We start from the raw sequence: 18,179 nt of genomic DNA on the forward strand, positions 1-18,179 counted from the left end.
ACACCAGTCAGAATGGCTAAAATTAACAAGTCAGGAAATGACAGATGCTGGCGAGGATGCGGAGAAAGGGGAACCCTCCTACACTGTTGGTGGGAATGCAAGCTGGTGCAACCACTCTGGAAAATGGCATGGAGGTTCCTCAAAATGTTGAAAATAGAACTACCCTATGACCCAGCAATTGCACTGCTGGGTATTTACCCTAAAGATAAAATCGTAGTCATCCGAAGGGGCACGTGCACCCGAATGTTTATAGCAGCAATGTCTACAATATCCAAACTATGGAAAGAACCTAGATGTCTATCAACAGACGAATGGATAAAGAAGAAGTGGTACATATACACAATGGAATACTATGCAGCCATCAAAAGAAATGAAATCTTGCCATTTGCGACGACGTGGATGGAACTAGAGGGTATCATGGTTAGCCAAATAAGTCAATCGGAGAAAGACAACTAACATGTGATCTCCCTGATATGAGGGAGAGGAGATGCAACATGGGGGGTTAAGGGGGTTGGAGAAGAGTAAATGAAACAAGATGGGATTGGGAGGGAGACAAACCATAAGTGACTCTTAATCTCACAAAACAATCTGAGGGTTGATGAGGGAGGGGGGGTGGAGGGGTGGGGTTATGGACATTGGAGAGGGTATGTGCTATGGTGAGTGCTGTGAAGTGTGTAAACCTGGCGATTCACAGACCTGTACCCCTGGGGATAAAAATATATGTTTATAAAAAATAAAATTAAAAAAAATTTCAGTTTGCTTGAATTGTCACCTTAATTCTTAATATTATCTTTATGTAATCTCTTTATTTTCCGCATTTTCAATCCTCTTTGAATTCTTTATTTTTTTCTGAATTCTTTCTTTAGATACATGTAGATAGAGTATCTCACTGTAATCAGTGAGAGAGGTACACATGACAAAGTATTTAGCCCTGCATGTAAAACTTGAATGAATGAATGAATGGATGGATGAATACAGGAACCTCTGTCCAACTTTCTGGTTCATTTTGGTTGATCAGAATCAGGATTTTCTTTGTACTAAAATTAAAAGTTATAAATGTTCCATTTTACATTTTACTCATTTAATATGAGTGTAAAATTGCTCTGACACCTTATGAGGCATTCACATTTTGAGAGGTTACTTAATTTCCACCCATTCCTCAGAGGAGCCAGAGTAATGATGATTGGGTGGAACTAGCACTGGAAGGCTAAAACCTTAGAAGGGAAGCCCTGGGAATTTAAGTACTCATAAAACAGAGTTGTCATCAGATGTTAGAAAGTGAGTATTAGAATGCCACAGCTGGGGATTTGGCCAATCTGAAATACCAGTAACTCCAAGTGAAGAACTTTCTTCTGGGAGTGAACTAAGTCATATTCTCAAATAACTCTCAAAAAAGTAAACAGACTTATTACCAGAAAAGGTGTTTTTTTTTTTAATACCTTGCCCTAAAGAAAATTAAAAACACTGCTGAAGAGATTTTAGAATTAAAAGTTTATAAACAAATGTTAGGGCGTCTGGGTGGCTCAGTCGTTAGGCATGTGCCTTCGCCTCAGGTCATGATCCCAGGGTCCTGGGATCGAGCCCCATATTAGGCTCTGTGGGAATCCTGCTTCTCCCTCTCACATTCCCCCTGCTTGTGTTCTCTCTCTCACTCTCACTCTATCAAATGAATAAAATCTTTTTTTAAAAAGTTTATAAACACAGGTTAAAGATGTTGCTCGATAAAGTATGTGGTATTATTTGGAGACTCTAAGAAGTTTCCTATTCTAAATATAGATCGATTTCTATTTCAGTCTATTCCGCTGACCTACCTGTCTGAGAAGCCCCAGAGCACACAATTAAAAATGTTCTGGGGAGAGGGGGAGACCATTTTTTTCTTTCTCACTTTCTGAGAGAATTGGGAAGTTTCCCTCTGAGATGTTTGTAGGGGGGAAAAAAAATCCTTGGGGTGGGGATGCGGTTTTCCTTCTGAAATTTTTCCAAGTATTTCTGAACCTTCACACCACTTACTCCACTATTAAGCATGTGAACATCATGAACCTTTTTTGGGTAACTAAGCACAGAACAAACTGTACTTTGCCATTTGCTTTATAATTGTAGGCTAGTGACATATGTTCCTTCATCTGCAAAATGGTGATAATATTACCCTACTCTGGGGAAATCTTGTAAGAATAATAGAGAAAAGCCTTTAAACCCAGTTATAGCAACCACCTCCATAGACAAAGGTTTCTAAAGGATTTGGGAGGAGTGGGAAGGAGCACAGAGGGAGTAGGATGACAGGAGGAGACTCGGAGAAAGAAGCCCAGCCCACCTAAAAAAAAAAAAGAGTCATGTGAAATAATCTATTAGCTATCATGGTCATGCAGAGTATCTGTGTTGCATGATTAAAAATGATTAAAAGAAAACTGGTAAAATTTGTGTTCTGTTGTCTAGTTAATTATATGGTGCCAATTGATTTCCTGATTCTGATAAAGCACTATAGTTAGGTAAGATGTCACCATTGGGGGAAGCTAAAGTGATGAGTACATGAATCCATACTATTTTGTAACTTTTTGTGAGCTTAAAATTGTTCAAAATTAGAAAGTTTTAAAAATGATTTGAAGGATATAAGTTTTATATTGATGAAGTGAAAAGGATGTTAATAAGTAAGATATGATACTCTTTCTTCTTAGGTATGACGGGGAGTGAAGGGATTATGCCTTTAGATTCCAAGAGCAGCCATAAAATTATAAGGGGTCTTAAAAAGCAGAATCAGACCTATAAATATATTAGCCTGTGTATTAGACTAGAAATTATTCGATCTTATGGTAAATGTGACTGGTACATAGTTTATAGGACAAAAAAAACACTCCCAAGTTTATATAGTAATTCTTGAGCCATAATCATTTCTCTTTTTGTATAGTGCTTTCTCAAACACTATTGAGTACCTGTACTCTAATTTGTAGAATGTGATTTTTTGTGATATGTGGTTTTTCTTTGGTAATGTTTTAGAAATATCAGTTTCTTTTTTTGTTAGTAGTCTTCTCACATGTAAGTATTAGCTACTTTTGTCATGACACTGTACCCCAAACATTTATCAGTTTGTTCACAATTAAAGTTAAAAGTGGATGTTTACTCTTGCTTAATACAGTTTTACTGTGCGATATGAATTAATTTGCTGAAGAGTTCAGTTTATCATTGGAATCTATCCGTGCAATTATCCTCAATGAGCCATTGACTAGCCTGACATTTCAAAACCTAAATCTGTAATCTAAAGTAATGAAATGGAATACCTTCAGTGTCATGTAACCAGGGAAAAGAATAAATTCTAAATGTTGGTCATGCAGATAGTTACAACTATATAAACTGTAAACATTAATATTCCCTTTGCTTTCGTAATTGCCAAAGAAGTTTAACTTGTTTGTGTTGTCTTTATATTCCTCTGCTAGTTTCGATAATGGATAAGGTGACAACAGTTTTCAACAGTGCACAGAGATTGGAAGTTGTTAGAAACTGCATCTCATTCATATTTGAAAATAAAACATTGGAGACTGAAAAGGTAATAAAATGCTTTCTTTCCCAAGTAAGCATTCATCATTCCCCTTTCAGATTTACATGTTTAGTTTACCAAATAACCTCTCCTCTAATTCCATCTCTTTTCATTGTTTTGATCATTTTAAATGAATTGTGTCTGAGATTTAAAATCTTTGCCATGCCTAGTTATATGGCTACCAGAGAAATATTGTTAGCGATTTTTTTCCTTAAACTTTTAAACATTGTTCTTTAAATCCTATTTAGACATATTTCTTAGAAATTTAACAATTTGAATATAATTTTATTTATTGCTAAGAATCTAGTCAGAATAAGAAATGAATTATAAGAATAGTGATATTCAACTTAAATATGCCTCATTAAAGCACATTTTCTTGCCTTCTTTAAAAAACTGTGTTAAACAATCAGGGAAATACAAATCAAAACCACAGTGATATACCGCCTCACACCAGTCAGAATGGCTAAAATTAACAAGTCAGGAAAAAACTAGAGGGTATTATGCTAAGTGAAGTAAGTCAACCAGAGAATGACAATTATCGTATGATCTCTCTGATATGAGGAATTTGAGAGGCAGGGTCGGGGGTCGTGGGGAGTACAGAGGGAAAAAATGAAACGAGATGGGACTGGGGAGGGAGACAAACCATAAGAGACTCTTAATCTCAGAAAACAAACTGAGAGTTGCTGGGAAGTATGGGGGGCGGGATGGGGTGGCTGGGTTATGGACATTGGGGAGGGTAGGTGCTATGGTGAGTGCTGTGAATTGTGTAAGACTGATGATTCACAGACCTGTACCTCTGAAGCAAATAATACATTATATGTTAATAAAATTTTTTTAAAAAGAAAGAAATGTATTAAACATAATGTAATCTTAGTGACTCATTATAGCTCTGAACAAGAGGCTAAAGCATGAAAAGAGTAACATTTTTACCCTTATAGTAAATGACCCAAGCCTTTTTAGGTTTTGACTTTTTTTTGGTTTCCATTTTCTCTTATGCTTAAAGTGTTGTAATAGACTTACTTCTGCTTTTCTTGCTTTCAGGTTTTACATCTTGTTTCTTATACCTTCCTATAACAATATTATGCCCTCCTGCTGTCAGACTTCTTCCCTTCCTTCTTACTTTTTATTCTGTATTTTTTTAGGTTTTCAAAGTTAAATAAGCCTATTATTATTTTAAATAAAGTACATTAACTAAGTGCTAAATGGTGAACTGGGAGAGACATTCTTCTGGGTGATAAAGTGAAAGAATTTTAATGCGTAAATCTAGATATTTCTATTTGTTGATCTGAGTCCTTTTCCCTTCTTCACTATGATATTGAAATGAGGAGATATAGAATTTTCTAATCGTAAATTAAAACTGACTAGTGATTAAATAACTTACCAGTTTAAAAGTATGAAATCACCTGTGTTTCTTGTCATTTTAATTTTTCCTTCTATTTTTGCCACAGAGATGTGGCCAGTTATTGAAAGAAAGTATCTAAATGTCATGAGTGTTTTTGGTAACCGAAGTTTTGTTGAGTTTTTTTATTAAGTGAAGTTAATGTTTTTTAACTTATTACATAAATCAGTTCTACTTATTTTTCATACTGACTTACAAATAAAAATAACTATACACCCATCTATTAAAATTGTTCTTAATAGCAAATCAACTCTTTTCTGGAAGTTTAATTCTAATATCTTTGTTACGTGGCTTATAAGGTGCACTTGAATTTTTAGTGTGATTAAATGTTGTTTCTTTCCATTGATATCTTTTGTTCACTTCTGCTTCTCTTGCCCTAGACCCTTCCAGCTGCACTGAGAGCCCTTAAAGGAAAGGCAGCAAGACAGTGTCTCACCGATGAGCTGGGTTTACATGTCCAGCAAAACCGGGCTATATTAGACCATCAACAGTTTGACTATATAATAAGGATGATGAACTGTACACTACAGGTAATTTTCAGTTCTTTCAGATTATTCCTAATATTTGAGAATACTTTTTATTTTTCCAGGAGATTCTGTAGTTACTGATATGTCACGTCCTTGAGTCTTCCACGGTGAATAGGATGAAGAACCAATATCCTTACCATTTCTGTCAGAAATACTTATTTATTAGTTGACATAAGTATTGAGTTTTTCATACTACCATTGTTTTCTCTTGAAAAATACTAGGGTAGGGAAGCCTGGGTGACTCAGTTAGTTAAGCATCTGCTTTGGCTCAGGTCATGATCTCAGGGTCCTGGGCTTGAGCCCTGAGTCAGGCTCTCTGCTTAGCGGGGAGTCTGCTTTTCCCTCTCACTCTCCCTTTGTGCTCTCTCTCTCAAATAAAATAATTAAAATCTTTAAAAAAAAAAAAAAGCTGGGTTATTTTGTTCTCTAAGCAAACTTTCTGAAAATGAAAAATGAAAGGTCATCTCCAAAACATTCAGTTTTATGTTACTTAATGTTAAATTATTTAATAATTACTTAATTATTCATTTCAGTCAGTTTTTATTTGTACTATTAAGATAGAGGATAATGAGTGATGGGTAATTTAAGTTATAAATGAATTACTTAAGTATTTGGTAAGCACCATGCATAAAAGGTCAAAAAATACTTCTACTTGGCATACACACACACACACACACACACACACACACACACGCAAAATCTTACAGAAATAAACTTCCAACAAAATAATGAAGGCAGGGGCGCCTGGGTGTCTCAGTGGGTTAAGCCTCTGCCTTCCACTCAGGTCATGATCTCGGGGTTCTGGGATCAAGTCCCGCATTGGGCTCTCTGCTCGGCAGGGAGCCTGCTTCCTCCTCTTTCTCTCTCTGTTTGCCTCTCTGCCTACTTGTGATTTCTCTCTGTCAAATAAATAAAACCTTTAAAAAAAAAAAAATAGTGAAGGCAGTTTAGGAGAAGCAAATAATCTGATTTCCCCATCCTGTCTCACATGTTAGTTATTTTATGACATTGACATCATGTTCTTTACAGGTGATAGAAATATTATTTCTCAAACTTTTTGCACAAGGAGAAGAATATAATTAAATGTTAAGAATTCAAAGCCTAGGGATGCCTGGGTGGCTCAGTGGGTTAAAGCCTCTGCCTTCAGCTCAGGTCATGATCGCAGGGTCCTGGGATCAAGCCCCGCTTCGGGCTCTCTGCTTGGCGGGGAGCCTGCTTCCCCCTTCCCTCTCTCTGCCTGCCTCTCTGCCTACTTGTGATCTCTGACTGTCAAATAAATTAAAAAAAAAAAAAAAAGAATTCAAAGCCTATCTGTGGGACTCCAGAAAAAGTAAGCAAAATACATGTTAAATTCTGTTAGATTAGAAAATGAGAATCACTAGGTATAATTAATAATAAAGTTTATGGGTGAAAAAAGGCCTAATTAAGTGGAAAGATATACCATGTCCATGGGTTGGAAAACTCAATATTGTGAAGATATCAGTTCTCCCCAAAATAATCAATAGAGGCAATGCAATTTCTATCAGAATCCCAGCTAGAAGAGCAAAAGCCTAAGAATTACCAACGGCCTCCTAAAACAACAACAACAAAGTTGGGAATTGGTCCTGTTAGATATAAAAAATTAGTTTAAAAGAAGACAAATAAATAAATAAGATACAAATGGCCAAAAGGTACCTGAAAATGTATTCAGCATCACTAATCATCAGGGAAGTATAAATCAAAATCACCATGAGATACCACCTCACATTTGTTAGAATGACTGTTATCAAAAAGATTTAAGATAAGTGTTGTGAAGGATGTGGAAGAAAGGGAACCCTTCTGCACTGTTGGTAGGAATGTAAATTGATACAACCACTATGAAAAAACAAAATTAAATCCAGAACAAGCATAGGATCCAACAATCCCACTTCTGAGCTTATCCAAAGGAAAACAGGATATTGAAAAGGTATCTACACCCCCGTGTTCACCGCAACATTTTTAACAATAGCCAAGATATGAAAACAACCTAAGTGTTTACCAGCAGATGAATAGGAAAAGAAGATGTGTTATATATAAGCAGTGAAAGTATTCAACCTTGAGAAAGAAGGAAGTGTTGCCATTTGCAATAACATGGAGATGCTGAAGGCATCATGATAAGTGAAATAAGCCAGACAGAGAAAACTAATAAATACTGCGTGGAATCACAGATATGTAGAATCTTAAAAAAAAAAAAAAGTCAAACTCTTAGAAACAGAGAGTAAAGAAATGGTTGCCATGGCTTGAGGGGTGGGGGAAATAAGTAAAAGTTGGTAAAAGGGGCACACTTTTAGCTATTTGGTGGCTAAGGCCTGAGGATCTAATTTAAAATGTGGTGACTGTAGTTGATAAAAATGTATTATGTACTTGAAATTTGCTAAGAGAGTAGAACTTAAATATTTGCACCAACCAATAACAACAACAAAACAGATATATACGGGAATCCTTTCACAGTGTATGCATATATGAAATCACCACCATGTCTACTTGAAATATTTTACCATTTTATTTATCAATTATACCTCAATAAAACTTAAAACAATTTTTAATTTTAATTTTAGTTTTAGACTTTGGTAATTAAGACAGTGTGGTTTTGGCACAATCATAAAGAGATTGACCAAAAGAACAGAATATGCGACAGTTTATAAACTACAGATAATACACAGAGGTACACATATATGAGAATGCGACTTATGACAGAATTGTCATTTCAGATCAATGACAAGAGGATAAAAAATTCAGTAATTAGTGCTGGGACAATGAGGTGACCATGTACACAGAAAATGTACAGATACCTCACTGGTCTATGTATACCACACTATACACTAAAAAACAGTTTCATGTGGACTAAAGACTTACATATGAAAAGCCAATCTCTACAGTTTTTCAAACAATCTTTAAAGGAGATATCCTTGACTTTGGGGTAGGGATAGATTTGTTAAGCAAGTCACAAATAGTGCTGATCTTAAAAGAAAAGAGTGATAAATTTGACTACATTTAAATTAGGAATATATTCAATGACCCACTGATTCCACTCTTAGATGAGCTCTTACCCATATACCAAGGGACATGCACAAAAATGTTCATAGGAGCATTGTTTAAAATAGCAGAAAACAAAACAACTAATACGTCAACCAGCAATAGAATGAATAAATTGTGGTATCTTTTTATTTATTTATTTTTTAAGATTTTATTTATTTATTTGACAGAGATCACAAGTAGGCAGAGAGGCAGGCAGAGAGAGAGGGAAACAGGCTCCCCGCTGAGCAGAGAGCCCGATACGGGGCTCGATCCCAGGACCCTGGGATCACAACCTGAGCTGAAGGCAGAGGCTTTAACCCACTGAGCCACCCAGGCGCCCCACCCCTGTGGTATCTTTTTATATTAGAATATTTTTTAGTAGAGAAAACGAATTGTAGCTATAAGGAACAGTGAATCTTAAAGAAGATAGTTCTGCACAAAAATAAAAGAACAATCCAATTATAATATGGTTCCATTGGTATAAAATTTAAAGCATGTAATATATTATTTAGAAATATGTAATTTAGGAATATAATATATATGGTAAAACCATAAAGAAAAGCAAGGCAAGGGTGCCTGGGTGACTCAGTTGTTGGGCATGTGTCTTTGGCCTAAGTCATGATCCCAGGGTCCTAGAATGGAGCCCCACGTTGGGTTCCCTGCTTGGTAGGAAGCCTGCTTCTCTCTCTCCCACTCCCACTGCTTATGTTCCCTCTCTCGCTCTGTCTGTCAAATAAATAAATAAAATCTTGAAAAAGGAAAAGAAAAGCAAGGCTATATATATAGCCTTGCTTTTCTTTTATATATACATACATATATATACACACACACAAAATCATCACATTATACACTACAATTTTATTTCTCAATTGTACCTCAATAAAACTAGAAAAAAGGAAATTAAGGGAATAATAAAGAAAATATTGAAAAAAATTACCCTCAGTGGGACAGAGAGGAAGGGTCGATGAACGTAGAGATCTTCAGTGGTAATGCTAATACTCTATTTCTTAAACTAGGTGTATGAGTATTCATTGTGTCTTTGTTCTTTATAACCTTGCAACTTAGAAACCTTCAGGTCTTAGGGTACTGCTATTAGGGTGTTTTGCAGGGTATATTTTTCTCTTCAAATGCATTTTGAAGGATATCTTTCTCCGAAATTCTGACTTAAAATCTAGCATCAAAAATGCAGTCTTGTAACAAGCACTTTGTAGTTTGTTTAAGCATACTGATAAGATAGGAGATGATTCACCTTTATTGGAAGACATTTTTACTTTAAAGTATAATTTACTAGCTATAATAGTTTATAATAATAGCAACAATTAAAAGCAACCTAGATGTTCACCATTTGGATATTGATTTATTTAATTATGTACAACTATTTGGAATACCGCTCAGCTACAACATAAAAAGTCATAGATCTATAATATGTGCCCATTTGGAAAAACTTACATATTACTAGGTAGGCAAAAGGGAAGTTACATAAAGTAGATATGATATGATTCTATTTTTTACCTAAAATTATACGTGTGTATTATAACGTACTAAAATTTAGAAGGATATTTACAGTAAATCCTCAACAGTAGTTACTTCTGGTAGATGGATTAGGCACACACACACACGTAGTTAATTTGTATAAAACATAAGCATACATTTTATACATTAAAAAAAAGATCTTCTTTTTGTAGGAAGGAAATCATTGAGCACCTTTATGAGAAGAATAAAACAATAAATTTGTCCTGAATAAAGCCTTGTCTTTTGTTACTTTGCTGCCATTACTTTGATAGTATAATTATGGAGAACAAAGAAATTTGATTAACAGGTGAAGGTTTCTAGAAGCCCTAAAGTTCGGTAATTTCTTGAAACCCTATGATTGCTGATAAAACTACAAAAATTATTCTAGGAAGCTTTTTTTCCGTTAATACTTTTTGTGCTATTTATTAACTTAGGAATTAAGTTTTAAGGTTTCTTTAAACTTAGCTATAGCGTACACCGATTAGTCATTTATAGAAGAGCCAGGTACCCTCAGGCTACAAATATTTTCCTTTTTCATTTGAATAATCATATTTCTGGAGAGCAAAAGGCATGGATTTGTTTCTGCTTTCAAATACACCTTGGCCAAGGCACTTAATATTTTTTCATTCAGTATTTCATAAGTACATAAAAATGGATCCTGTCTTTATTCCAGCACACGCTGTTGTTTAACATTATAGAGAGGCTCTTCTCAGTTATAAATGGGCTCACATGTGATATTTTTATTTTAATGGGTTATTTATTACTAACTTGGGATTTGTTAGTATTTATATTCTTATTGTAACAATGTTACTTGTGGGGATTTAACATGACATTCTGAACATTTTTTACAAAAGCATAGAGTTTCAAGGCAGGCCGAACATCTGTGTTGGTATTTTAAGAAAGAAACCTTAACTAAATGAACTAATTTTTAGCTAGCAATTCAAAAACTTTAGCAATTTTTGTTTTTCGTGATTTTGAAGTTATTCTGTCCTTCCCTGTCCTCAAGGGAAAATTAAGTGGAACATGAGTACTGTAGGGGACTATTTTATTTATTAGGTTCTTTCAATGCCAAGGTTATTTTTTAAAGGACTGGTTTGTAGAGTATACAAGTATACAAGTAAAGGACTGGTTATAGAGTATTCCTATGTATCATCTCATTTCAAATAATTAATCATATTTTGGGTGTTTTATAACTGAGATTATTATAAATCTCTCCAAAAATATCATGGCCTTAACTCTTTTCATTTTTAGCAGAGACATGATTAAAACTTTAGCAGATACATGATGTCAGGATCGTAACTAAAATTTTGTAAAGAAATTATTTTTTATTAGAAAGAGAGAGCACACAGGCAAGGGAACAGCCAGGCTCCCCAGTGAGCAAGGAGCCCATTACAGGACTCAATTCCAGCACTCTGAGATCATGATCTGAGCCAAGCAGATCTTAACCCACAGAGCCACCCAGGCATCCCACAGCTAAAATTTTTTTAACAATAAATTATAATTGTAAAAACTAATGAAGGAGCGCCTGGGTGGCTCAGTGGGTTAAGCGACTGCCTTCGGCTCAGGTCATGATCTTGGAGTTCTGGGATCGAGTCCCGCATTGGGCTCCCTGCTCCGCGGGGAGCCTGCTTTTCCCTCTGACCTTCCCCCTTTCATGCTCTCTGTCTCTCTCTCATTCTCCCTCTCTCAAATAAATAAAATCTTTAAAAAAAAGAAAAAAACTAGTGAAGTCCTCCATTTTCAGCATCATAAACAACTGCATGCTAGAAGAACCTTCTCGCTAATGTAGTAGAAATAGATCTAAGAAAAACAGTAAAAAGAAAAATAGTGATTTTGGCACATTGTTTTTTCTAAGAAGAAAAGGAAATTTCTAATAGGCCCTTCGTCTGCTTTCAGGAAAAGGACAAATAGGGAAAACCAAAATTGTGAGCACAATTAAGCATTGTCCTCTATAAAGAGAGCTGTTTGAACCTGAGAGTTTTGCGTTAGGCTGGGACAATAAAAGAGGAAAAAAATAATCCCTATGCAATAGTGACATGCCCCTCACCCTTTCCTCTAAAACAATCAATTGTAAATCCTTTCTGGAAGAATGCAGCTCCAGTTTAGGCAGTCAGGGTTCCCACAGATTAAATTTAATAAAATAGGCACTCACTATTTAAAAATGGCCAAATACCAAGGAAGTGAGCCAGTATGAATTAATGTCGACAGAAACAAGCAACAACAGATTTGCACTCTCAAAACTATTTTGGAATTATCCAACTTGAATATATAATTAAAATATTTAAATAAATAAAAGATTGAGTACAAAATAAGCCAATAACCAGAAACTAACAAAAATGGCCAGCTGAGTTTGTATAATCACTTAAAAATTCAGAGGATGTGGAAGACTCAGTATTGTTAAGGTGTCTGTTCTCAGCAAATTGATCTGTAGGTTGAATGCAATCCCAATCCGAATTGCAGTAGACTTTTCTATGGAGATTGATAGGTGGATTGTAGGACTTAGGACTTATATGGAAATGCAGAGGATTTAGAATGGTCAAAAATCTTGAAAAAGAATAAAATTGGATGACTTATACTACCTGATTTCAAGATTTATTATCAACCCACAATAATCAAGACAGTGTGGTACTGACATAAGCATCAGCAAATAAATTAGTGGAAAGAGCACCCAGAAATAGACCCACATTTACAGGATTTTTGAAAAACCCAGAAAAACCCAATAGGAAAAGGGAAATTTTTTCCAAAAATTGTATTGAAATAACTGAATATCCATATGGAGAAAAATGAATCTGAACCTCTATGTCACATAAAACACAAGGATAACTTTGAGGTATAGAGTATAAATCTAAACATAAAATATGAAACCATAAAGCTTTTAGGGGAAAATATGAAATAGTTTCATGACTTAGGAATGGGCAACAGTTTCTTAGATCACAGAAAGTGATAACCAAAAGGAAAAAAATGATCATTATACTACATCAAAATTAAAACTTATGATCTTCAAAGGACCCCATTATAAAAATGAATAGGCAAAACTGGGAAAAAATTTTCCCAAAATATGTATGTGGCAAAGAACTGGTATTGTGTTTATATAAAGAACTCTACAACTTAAGCTGAACAAACCAATTTTTAAAAATGGAAAATTTCAACAGATACTTCACAAAATAATACGTGAATGCTCAGTAACCACATGAAGATGGTCTCAGGATCATTAGTCATCAGAGAAATGCAAATGAAAATCACTGTGAGATACTACTGTATAACCCACCCATATGCTGAGATTAGACTAACAATGCCAAATGTTGGCAATGTTGTAAAGTAATTGGAAATCTCATACTTTATTGTTGATAATTTAAACTGGTACGGTCACATCAGAAAAAAGTCTGAAAGATTCTGATAAAACTAAGCATATATCTATCCTATGATCCAATAATTTCATAATAATTGATATCTGCTATTTACTCTGAAATGCACTAAAAATAATATGGATTAATGGATAGATAAATAATAAAGCAAGCCTAGTAAACTGTTCATGATACAATCCAGGGGTAAATACACAGGTGTTCAGTATAAAATTCTTTCAACTTTGACATATGTTTGAAATGTATTGATATTAAATAAGTAAACAAAGAAATACGTAATTACAAACAACTCAAAGGATAGGTTAAACATCAGTCTAGATACAGAGAAAGAATTCTAGTGAACTGGAGTATATACGTGAAGCAGTTACACGGTAGAGCAAAGAGAAACAGGAAGATGGAAAATATGGAAGAGAAGATACAAGGAGGAGATAGTGAAGTGGTCTAAAACAGTACTGTTTAAAGTGCTAGTCTGTGACATGATAAGGAACTTGTGCTCGAATACAGATCAGTGACTTTGTTTGCATTGAGAAAGTCTTACTATGAATAAAAAAAGCAAAAAGCAAGCTACTAAACATTGGGCTAAGTGTGACTTCAGCTCATGGTAGTATCTCAGAAAGTAACCAAGGATCCTGCCTTACTAAAGAGAGCCTTCAAACATCTAATCTCCAGATTTTGTTGAGGCTGAGAATTCCAGACAACAAGAAAATGTTTTCATAATATTTCCTTTGTTGCTGGGTAGATTCTTAAATTGGGCTTCTTAGGTTGACTCAGAATAATATAGGAAACCACATAGGAGTTGAGAAGTATGAGAAACCCAAACTGCCCCATCAGATTGACTAAATCTAGAATTTTTTTTTTTTTTTGAGGTGGTTAACATTTTTATTGCTTTGGAGGTAGAGGGCAGGTGCCCAGGAGCTCTTGGTGGGATGATTCTGCTTCTTCACCATTGTAGGCTTCTGGCTCTGCAGAATGGTGCTGGCTCTGTGAATGGCATCCATGTGCAGAACTGGGCTGTACTTGTTCTTGCAGATCACGTGCATGATGCTGCTGAGTGTGGCCCAGGCATTCTTGTTTATGGTGGCCTGCATGTAGGAGGTGGCAGGTTTTCACTGAGATTTCTACTTCATGACTACCACTACACCTTTGCCCTTGGCCATGGGCCCACAGTCTTATAGTGAATCAGTCTGTGTAGCAGAAGGAGTTGCCAGCCTTCAGATTACTGGGCTCAGTGCTGTAAATCTGTTTCTCTTGATCTGGAAGCTGGAGCAGTTCCCCATGACCGTACCTTGTAGGTGGGCGGACATGGTGGCAGCTCCACTCACTAGCATGGCTGAAGGTGGAAAAGCAATCTAGAAAAAAAAATTGTTTTTTAAAGATTTTATTTATTTATTTGACAGACAGAGATCACAAGTAAGCAGAGAAGCAGGCAGAGAGAGAGAGGAGGAAGCAGGCTCCCTGCTGAGCAGAGAGCCCGATGTGGGCCTCGATCCCAGGACCCTGGGATCACGACCCAAGCCAAAGGCAGAGGCTTTAACCCACTGAGCTACCCAGGCGCCCCAGCAATCTAGAAATTTTTAAGGACAGTCATGCACTGTTCATATGTACAAGGTAGCAGATTTGGGGATTTTGTTAAGTGCTATGGTTTGAATATGTTCTCCCATTCATATGTTGGAAACCAAACACCTAAGGTGATGGTATTAGTAGGGGGGCTTTGGGGAGGTGATAAGATCATGAAGATAGAGCCCTCATGAATGAGATTAATCCCTATATAAAAGAGAGTCAACAGAGCTCCCTTTGTCCTTTCCACCATGTAAGAATATAAAAAGTCTATAACCTAGAAGAGGGCCCTCAGCTGACCATGCTGGCATCCTGATCTTGAACTTCCAACCACCTAAATTTCCACTGTATAAACCACTCAGTCTGTGGTATTTTGTTACAGCAGCCCCAAACAGACTAATACATTAAGAATATATTAATGAGTAGAATACATCTTACTTAATCAAGGTAAGTTTTTTACTTCTTTCCTCTCTTTTCTTCCTCCGTTTACTGATTTCTACTATATAATAGTCTCTACACTAGATATGGAGGTACACTTCATACTGAAGTAATTAAGATATCCTGGTTCTTAAGGAGTTCACAATCCAGAAGGAAAATCTTACAGGTAAATATAATATAGCGAGATATGCACTGATAGAGATTTGTGTAAAACTCTGAATGCTATTATGGGATTACCGGATTTTGAGTGGGAAGGACATGGTCACAGAAGGCATTTATTGGACAAGAAATGAAAGGGAGAGTATTCCAGATAGAGGAATTTGTTAGCAGAAAAAAAAGTACAGAAAGGGCCTGTGTTTTTGAAAATTAAAAAATATTTCTGTGTTGCCAGACGTAGGGTAGAAAGATGGTAGGAGATGAGAAAAGTAGGTAGAGTGACTTCTGGTTAAAGTGAACAGATTGAATATGGACATTGAACCTCAGCTACCACATAAAACCCCAGTAAAACAAAAGTAAAGGATTTTTTTTTTTTTTTTTAATATAGAAACCCACAGGCAAGACAGGAGAGGAGACAAGGGCAATGACATTTTGGATACTGGAAAGCTGATGGTGAATGACTTTATTTAGCAGACTCAAGACTGCCTTTTCCTAACTGATGTTGTAAAAGCCTTGAAGCAGCCCAGTTTGCGGAACTGCAAAAGACTCAGGGATTGGGGACATCAAGTAATCTCTGAAAACAGGAGATTTGGTGGGGGGGTGTAAAACAATAAACGAGGATTGGTTGAAAGTCCCCTGAAGATGCAGGTGGATTGCCCTCCTAGATCATTTTTCAGTTCTGTGTCAACAGCCAGCTGCCCCTCCTTTACTCTGGTAGAAGATGAGAGGTTTGTTTGTTTGTTTGTGTATTTATTTTTAAGAGAGGCCATCACTACCCTGGGAGACACTAGGTCTAGCTGAGGGAAATTCTGGTTTCCTGCAAACAAGGGAGCTAAGTGAATGCCAAATATTGAGAATACTAGTAGACTTTCTGCCTTCAGCTCCTAGAACTCTGGCAACTTGTTCTCAGGTCAGGACATTGGAAAACAGTTCTTTGAGAAATGTCAACAGCCAGAGAGAAAAAGATTTTACTAAAGATACTGAGATTAGGAGTTTCTCAACTAAATAGCTCCACGAGATCATGCTAAAATGGAGCTTGCAGTCAACAAGCTTCACCATGTACACATTCTTTTTATTTTGTCATTCTTTGCTTTACTCATGTGGAATATGACCTAAGCAGAAGGGTCCCCAAAACAAAGTTGTTACCATTGTTCCCCAACTCTGATTTCACTCCCCACTCTCCCTCGTGAGAGAACCTTCTAGTCATCACCCATAATTGTCCTGCCCTTTTTGGGTACGTGTATCACTCTGATGGCCTCAGACAACCTCAGCTTTCTTTTGGCTCTGAAACTGGGTTAGCCACAATCACTACTACCCTCTGGAAATAGGGCCAAATAGTTTTCCCAAATCACAGAGCTCATAAATCAAAGAAGTGAGTTCAAAATCTAGTTTTTGTTTTTTTGTTTTTATTCACTCTGTGTCTTTAGCTCACCAGTGCTCTGTTCTTCAAAACACAATAGGTGGCAATTAGGTGCTCTTTAGCTAAATTTAAATTTAGATCAGAAGCCTGTATTCTGGAAACTTGTGGATTTTTTTTTCATTTTTAAAAATAACAGTTGCTATAGAAAAACTCAACCCTAACTGAGTTGAAATAGACTTTGTATTGTTCATTAGTGTACACCCAACATCCAGAATGGTACCTGGTACACAGAAAGTATTCAGATATATTTGAATATATAAATTATTATATAATTAATTTTTCCAAGTATAATTTTTTAATAAAGATAACCACAAAAGATGGAAAAATTGCTCAGGAAGGCGAATTACTTATTTAATGAGTTTTTTGACATAATAATTCACATCAATTTTAAATACTATCATATAAAGCATGGTGAAAAAAAGAAATTTTGCTTCATAATTAGAAAGCTCACAATAAAACTTGCCAAGAAAATAAAAACGAAAAAAGCTATTTTGAAAATAAATACAACCCATGCCAAAGTAGTATAAAATGAAGCCAGAAGTCTTCAAAAAGAAAAAAATTCTTCTTCCCAATATTATGGTTCCTGAGGTTGGTGAGGGTTCAAGGCTTAAGATTCAAGGGTTGCTGAGCTCTTCTGAGTTAGCACCTTTGGTATCTATTTTTTCACCACAACTGTCCTTGGACTTGGAAGCAGTAATTATTGAAATAAGATTCCACTTTTCTAAGTTACTTATTAAGGAACTAACTTGGTTGTTTACAATTTTGAGTTTCAGATTTAGGAGAGAATTCATTAAGAAGTTAATTATTCTAACAGCTGTAAGGTTTAGGACAAATTTCCGCCTACCACTAATCAACCAAGATGATTGAAGAGAACTTACTGATAAATATAGTGGAAACTTCAATTCTTGTCTTATTTGACACTTGGTAGCATTTCATGATGCTTTTTACAAAACCTTCTTCCATTATCTTTGATTATAATATTTCTCCTGGTTTTCTTCTTCTATAGAATTTCTTTTTCAGTCATTTTGATATGGCTTCTCTTCCCTCAGCCTTGCAAATAGTGATATTCATTTGCATCTTTAGATCCACTTTTAGATTATCTGCCAGTCTAAGATTCCCCCCCCTGCCTGGGCAATCTTAATCATCCCCATTACCATCTTTTACTTATGCCCTCCAAATATATGTCTCAAGCTCAAATCTGCCTCTTAAGTTTCAGAGCTGAATATCTTGCCAGTTATTATCC

The 18,179-nt window shown here is 35.7% G+C and overlaps 1 protein-coding gene and 1 pseudogene across 1 annotated transcript in view; one reads left to right on the top strand and one right to left on the bottom strand.

The window, feature by feature from the left end:
• LOC111159403 (SET binding factor 2) overlaps positions 1–18,179 on the top strand; it is a 501,856-nt gene that overhangs the window by 301,878 nt on the left and 181,799 nt on the right. The window contains exons 15-16 of the mRNA XM_022521837.1: positions 3,429–3,538; positions 5,309–5,458. Of these exons, the coding sequence (XP_022377545.1) occupies positions 3,429–3,538; positions 5,309–5,458 (260 nt within the window). The remainder of the gene's footprint in view (positions 1–3,428; positions 3,539–5,308; positions 5,459–18,179) is intronic.
• LOC111159405 lies at positions 14,472–14,669 on the bottom strand (annotated as a pseudogene).

The sequence above is a fragment of the Enhydra lutris genome, unplaced genomic scaffold, assembly GCF_002288905.1.
Source record: "Enhydra lutris kenyoni isolate GAN:26980312 unplaced genomic scaffold, ASM228890v2 scaffoldscaffold68, whole genome shotgun sequence".
Taxonomy (NCBI): domain Eukaryota; kingdom Metazoa; phylum Chordata; class Mammalia; order Carnivora; family Mustelidae; genus Enhydra; species Enhydra lutris.